Source organism: Rhea americana, unplaced genomic scaffold, assembly GCF_003343005.1.
Source record: "Rhea americana isolate MKP2758 unplaced genomic scaffold, rheAme1 scaffold_69, whole genome shotgun sequence".
In the NCBI taxonomy this organism is placed as follows: Eukaryota; Metazoa; Chordata; class Aves; order Rheiformes; family Rheidae; genus Rhea; species Rhea americana.
The window spans coordinates 4412252-4418616 of record NW_028186856.1 but is presented as its reverse complement, the minus strand read 5'-3'; the positions used below and the strand labels follow the sequence as shown (position 1 = coordinate 4418616).

Below are 6365 nucleotides of genomic sequence, written 5' to 3'. Positions count from 1 at the left end.
GACTGACAGCCATAAGGCTAAGGCCAAGTGAGCCCAGAGCACACACGTGAAGTCTTCCCTAGAAAAACCCAAAGGCTCTTTTCAGAGCCACCAACTATATCAATAAAATGAGCTAGAAATTTACTTGCTATGCCACTTTTTTAAGTAAGGAACAATTCAATGCTCTTTTTCCTTGTCCCATGAAGAAGTGGGGCTGTGCCTTTGCCAAATAAGGCTGCTGTACAGGAATGTTCTTGTCTTGTTTTACAAGTTTTTTCCTTGTCCCATTTCTAGGGATACCTCAGCAAGCAGTGTTTCAGCTCCTTTTGGGAGAGCTTGGGTGGCTCTTAAAAGAGCYGTTGTTTTCAAGAGCAGACCAARAATTTTCTTCCTGCTRGGCTTACTTCTTCTTGGGCGCTGCCTTCTTTGCCTTGGCTGCTTTAGGCTTGGCTGCCTTGGGCTTAGCAGCCTTCGGCTTCACCGCTTTCGCCTTGGCCGGACTCTTCGCTGCCTTCTTGGGCTTTGCAGCCTTGGCTGCCTTCTTSGGGCTCTTGGCCGCTTTCTTGGGAACAGGGGCTGCTGGCTTCTTGGCTTTCTTGGGGCTCTTCTTCACTGCCGCTGCCTTCTTAGGCTTCTTGGCAGCGCTCGCTGGCTTCTTGGCTGCCGGCTTCTTGGGCTTGGCTGCTGCTGCCCGCTTCTTCGGGGCTTTTTCTTTCACTTCTCCAGGCTTTTTGTTAAGCCGAAAAGAGCCAGAAGCACCGATGCCTTTGGTCTGCACCAGGGTGCCCTTGCTGACGAGGCTCTTGAGCCCCAGCTTGATGCGACTGTTATTCTTCTCCACGTCGTAGCCGCCGGCCGCCAGCGCCTTCTTGAGGGCGGCCAGGGAGAGCCCCTTGCGCTCCTTGGAGGCGGACACGGCCTTGGTGATCAGCTCGGTGACGCTGGGGCCCGAGGGCTTGCGGGCTTTGGAGCCGCCMGCCGCCTTCTTCGGCTTCTTGGCGGCGGCCTTGGCCGCGGGGGCCGGAGCAGCGGCAGCGGCGGGCGCCGCCTCGGCAGCAGGAGCAGGCGCCGTCTCGGACATGGCTAAGGCGGCGGGGACGGGGGGGGCGGCGGCGGCGGCCCCTATTTATAGAGGCGAGACGCGCGCTGATTGGTTCGCTGCCGAGTCCTGCCCGCCGCCGGCGCCCGGGCGCTCTCCACCGCTCGGCTTGTGTTTCTTCCTGCTGAAAAAAGTGTGTTTTTGGTGCAAAACTTATGACCGGGACACCCCATTTCTCACAGAGTTGATGACGAGGGGAGGTGTTTTCTTCTTGTGATGTTTCGTTTTGCTGAGACTTTAAATGAGCTATAGGCAAGTCTGTAATCTGTGAGTTTTGGGTTTACAGAGACCTGGAACAGTCAGATTTTTTATTTTTGTCTTTAAATTAAATCTATGCTGCTGACAGTAGTGTCAAAGTGACAACCAGTTCACGTTCCTGAGAGGGTTTTTGATCGAGATAGTGTAGAATGGAGCTAATATAAAGGTATTTTATTAAGGAAAATAGACTTTGAAAGGGAATAAATAACACAAGTAGACATTGAGCTCTGTATCTGGGTTATAACTTGTTTCCCGTACCACGACTGCATCTCTTAAAAATTCTGAAGCCTTTGGAGCTAGTGCCCTGTTTAGCTTTACATCAAACTAATAAAAAACCAATAGAAAAAAATTAGGAATATATATGTGTAAAATTACACTCTTAAAGTAGCTTGTACTTTCAGTGCCTTTAGAGAATACACAAAAGTTTTTCCTCTGCTTTCCTATCTTTTCTTCTTTACTATTTGATGAATTMTATCACAATATCGCTCCAAGGTACTTCTTTTGAATAAGCACARTAGACAAACACATTCGTTCCTGTATTCATATTTAAAATAAAGGATTTTTATTTTGTTCTTTAGTTTTATTAGGTGCTTTAGGATACATTGTCAGTCAAAATGGCAGGGGAGTGAAAATCACAATACATGATGTGCATGCTTTCACTATGAAAAATGCCAGGTTAGCCTGTAGGTGTTTCTTTAAATAAAACAAGACTAAAAAAAGTGTCCTACTCATAAATTCTTTCTTCAGCACTGCTGAAAGAAGGCCCCAGATGAAGAAATACAACAGTCGCTTAACCTTGCTCTTAAGAGATCTCGGGGAAATGGTATTTAACATTTAATTGCAGTATGCTAACTTCAATGTCAGCACAGCCTAGTATTTGCTGAGCTYTGTAAAGGCAATGCTGCAGTTTCACTTTCGCATGCGTTGTGTGGATGCCTGCCGTTCTGCCCTGCAGCACTCCTCTAGTCTGCCGGATAGCATCTAGGGCTCTGAAGYCCTAACTTGTACTAGGAGGAGCTGGGTCTTACTAACTAACGTGCAGGCAAGGCCATTGAGAGGAGATGTGTGTTTCTATTGCCTTGCTGCKTATAGCTCAGATTCATTTTGATATATATCATGAGGCTTCTCTGTTTCAAGCCTCCATGAAAATGTGAAATGCAACACTGACAAGGCAAAGCAAAGCAGCAAATCTTAGTTTCTCTGTGAGGGTTGTTGTGGATAAAGTGCATAAAGAAGCAAATGAGGCCCTAGAAGCTTCGCGAAAGCTCTTGTCATGGCCTGTTCTGGCTATGGACTGTTCTGACTGTTCTTCTTTGGAAGTCTGAGCCTTGCATATACATATATTCTGTTTGTGTATTTGTGTATGCAGATATATGTACGTATAGGCATATACATATATATATGCATGACCATATTTCCTTTGTCTGTATGTCAGCTCACATTTCGAGCTGTTATGGGCAGGTGAGAAGAATTTCTATTGGGGGATGTGGAATAAAGTGTGGGATAAAGGGAGTAGGTGAGCCTCCTGGGATGGTTTTGACAGAAGAGCTGTATATGGCCCTTACCTCTTTCTCCAGGACAATGTATCCTATGGAGGAGACGCTGGCAGGAGATAAATGGCAGAGAGGGGACACTTAGGCATCTATAGATCTAAAAATGGTTTAAATGGAGATTTTTTTCCTTCTAAAGGAATAATAGCAATAATAATAAAATCCTGGAAGACTCATGCGCGTTTCTAAGGGCCCACATCATATGGAAGTGAGAGTGTAAAGCAGTTTGGTAAAATAGTCATGTGATTGTACCTCCCACAGTTTCCTCTCGCGGGGAAAGGAGGCACTTCCAAAGGTAAAGGGGAACTGTGCGCTCACCTCGTGCCAGCAGGTCTGTGCCGTTGTTGCTACCTCTTGCACTCTGCAGGGCCCGCATGAGGCGGTTCTAGGAGAGTTTCGCTTAGCACCGAAAACCGAGAGCATTGATGCTAAGCGAGCTGYAGCCCTTAATTAGCCCAAGGATGGCTTCTGTGCCGAGTCCGCGCCACGTAAGTTCGTGCTGCGGGGAGGGCGAGGAACGCAGGGCGCTCCTGGATGAGCGGGTCCCTCGCGTGGGCCGGCAGAGAGTTTCGACGGCTGAAGCTGGGGCTGCCGTCTGCCCCGAGAGCTGCCGGTGCAAACTCTCCTGCGGCCCTGGGAGCAACGGGGCGCTTGGGACCCGGCGCCGGCCCCTCTCTGTGCCCTCCGCATGGGGCTCTCCCTCCCGGGCAGTGCGAAGATCCCCCCGCCTCGGGAGGCGCGRAGGGGCCCTGAAGCTGCGCTTGCAGCAGCGGTAGGAAGGTGGTGGAGCGTGCAAGACAGGAGCTCGCGGGAAAACAGCAGTGGCCCGCAAAGCGCTGGCTGCTGCCCCTGCCCCCATCGTGTCGTGCAGAGTGCTGGAGCTGTAGAGACAGATGGGAATTACCCACGGGCGTGGGAAGGAAGAACATCTCTCTCTTTTGCGAGGCTACCTGCTTAGGCGGCTGTTCGACTTCAAGACGGAGAGTGGAGCCAAGGAAAGGAGTCAGTTAAGGCTCCAGATACACAAGCCCTAAGGAGCAGGAGATAAGGGAGACAATAAGAAAGATCGGAGCTGGCGGGTGACTAACTGATGGGCCATTAGAGGAAGYGGTCAAGGCCGGCCTCGGGGAGGTTGAAGCACAATTTTGCGGCTGATAAGCAGGCGGAAGAAGCTTAGCAGGGTCTCTGAACGGGAAGACCAACGCTGTTAGAGTAGGGCTGAGGGGGGTGGTGCGAAACTTTCTTTGAAACGAATCTTTGGGAGGGATTGCGAGACCGTGTGAGTGGGGAGGGACTGTCTAGGAGAAGGGCGAAGGCGGGGAAAGGCAAGGGCGACGAGGTGAGCCGCGGAGGAAGAGCGTGGCGAGGGTCACGGGTGGCAGGGCGCGCGGGTGCGGGCAGCAGCACGGGGAGGGCGCGGGACGCGGGAGCCCGGGCAGCTGCTGGAAGGAGGCGGGGGCCGGGCAGAGGCACCGCGAGCTGCGGGCAGAGTGGTCGACAAAGAGGCGGAGAAAGGGGCCGCCTGTGCCGGTGCTGCCTGTGTGAAGGCGGCTTGCGCTGCCGCGCTGCGCCGCGCTGCTCCGGGGCACGGCTACAGGTGTGCGCAGCCTCCCCGTTTCGGCACTTCCTGCTGAACCCAGGCCTCTACGGGACAAAGTGGGGGCCGTGGGCATGACAGCTCCACGCAAGGCTTCCTCGGAGATGGGCTGGGCGAGGAAGAAGTAGCGGCAGCAGGGCCAGAAGGAGAAGCAAACTGAAGCCCTGACAGGAATGTTTCCACARAGGAGAAGCCACGCGGGATGACTACTGGTCGTTCAGTAAAGATGAGTGGTGCGAGTGTGCGTGATTAAYGCCTCGGTCACAAGTGGGTAAAAAGAATCCAAGGACAAAGAAGTTAAATCCAAGCCAGATCTTGACAGGAAGGCGGAAAGCAAACGGAAAGGACAAGAAAGATGAAATTCTCCCCTCCCACCTGCGCTTATCCCCCCCAAAACAAACAAACAAACAAACAAAACACATACACACACAAATCAAGATGTCCTTCACAGCATGCATTGAATCCGAGAAGATAAAGGAAGTCTGAAGAGCCTGTGTCCCCAGTTGGTGGAACGAAATAACCGAAGGGGCTGTGTGTCGAGTTAGTTACAGCTAATCACATAAGCATCTGCAACTAGTTCCTTAATCTGAGATATCACGAAAAGAACCGGTTTCATGTAACTTGGTCTTTCCCCGCAGGGTTTCTCTTCTCCCCTCCTCCACCCCACTTTCCGTCCCGCCTAGCTTTCCCATGCGCAGATGTAGCCGCCCTGYGAGTAAATAAGCAGAGAGCGCAAACCCGAAGGCGCAGCTTGCCGGTCCTTGCAGGAAACCATTGCAACCGGAGGCRCCGCAACCGGCCGCGGCCCGCTCTGCTCCCGGCGCGATGCAACCTCGTGGCCCCTTGACCCCCTCGGAGGCTCCCAAAGAGCAACCTCAACAGCCGGAGACACCAGCTCCCGGGCCCTGTGCTGGCACGCGTGTGTGTGTGTGTGTACATGTGTGCGTGTGTATATTACACTGCGTGACGGCGACTCCAGTTGCCCAGAYGTTCAGCCTGAAGCCCGAGGCTTCACACTTTGCCCTCGAGAGAGCACCCTCGGGCTGTCTTCCGCGCCGAGTAGGGCCAACGTCCCAGGAAGGGAGTCAGGCTGCCTTATGGCACAGAGACAGGCCTCTTCGAGCACTGTTTTATTGTTGCAGCGAGGCCAGAGTAAGCGATGGTTTCCCAGGGAAAAGGCTGCAGCCGCCCCCCTCAGGATCTGAACGGCATCCGTGCCTCTGCTGAGGAGCAGCAGGACGAGGAGGAGGAGAACTGCTGAAACCTGACCTGTGCTTTACCTGTCCCTGTCCTTYAGCCGAACCTAGAGCAGCTACAGATGAGGAGGGGCGGGGGGTGGGGGAAATTTTTCTGTATGCCGACTGATAACAGCGGGAAAGGCACTTTGACCAGCTGCAGTCGTTCAAAAAAGCTACAGCACTCCGCAAAGAGGTTTCCAGAGAGGACGCCACACCTGAAAAACGACTTCGCCCTGCAGCCTCTCATTCCTTTGCCTCTACAAAGCCGGGAAAGGCACTTCAGGTGCCTGAAAAGCGGGGTACCGTGGCGACTGAGCCCTGCTGAGTCTCGTTTCCCGCCGGCCCCAAGCACCGTGCCAAAAGGAGGAAGGCAGCGAGCAGTAGGGATTCGAAGCGGAGTAGGAGGCAGGAAGTGCGTGAGGGCCCGCGGTGGGTGCACAGTGCAGAAAACAAGCAGTAGCCTGATGCCAGAGCCCGGCCCCGCCGCTGGGCCCTCTGTTGCCCCCCGCTGCCCAGGCCAAGGGCGCTTCTCCGCTGGGGAAAGCCAAGGGCCCGGCCTCCGCGTACCTGCGGCGGCCTTGCGGCCGGCGGCTCCGGCCGGCAACGGGGTCGGGGCCGCGGCCGGCGCGCGGCGGGAGGCGGCA

At 53.7% G+C, this 6365-nt stretch overlaps 1 protein-coding gene across 1 annotated transcript; it reads right to left on the bottom strand.

The window, feature by feature from the left end:
- Positions 1–117: 117 nt before the first annotated feature.
- Positions 118–1067, bottom strand: LOC146586497 (histone H1-like). The gene has a single exon (XM_085321386.1). It carries the CDS (start codon positions 1058–1060, stop codon positions 380–382), a length of 681 nt encoding a protein of 226 aa, XP_085177512.1. The 5' UTR covers positions 1061–1067; the 3' UTR covers positions 118–379.
- Positions 1068–6365: the final 5298 nt, after the last annotated feature.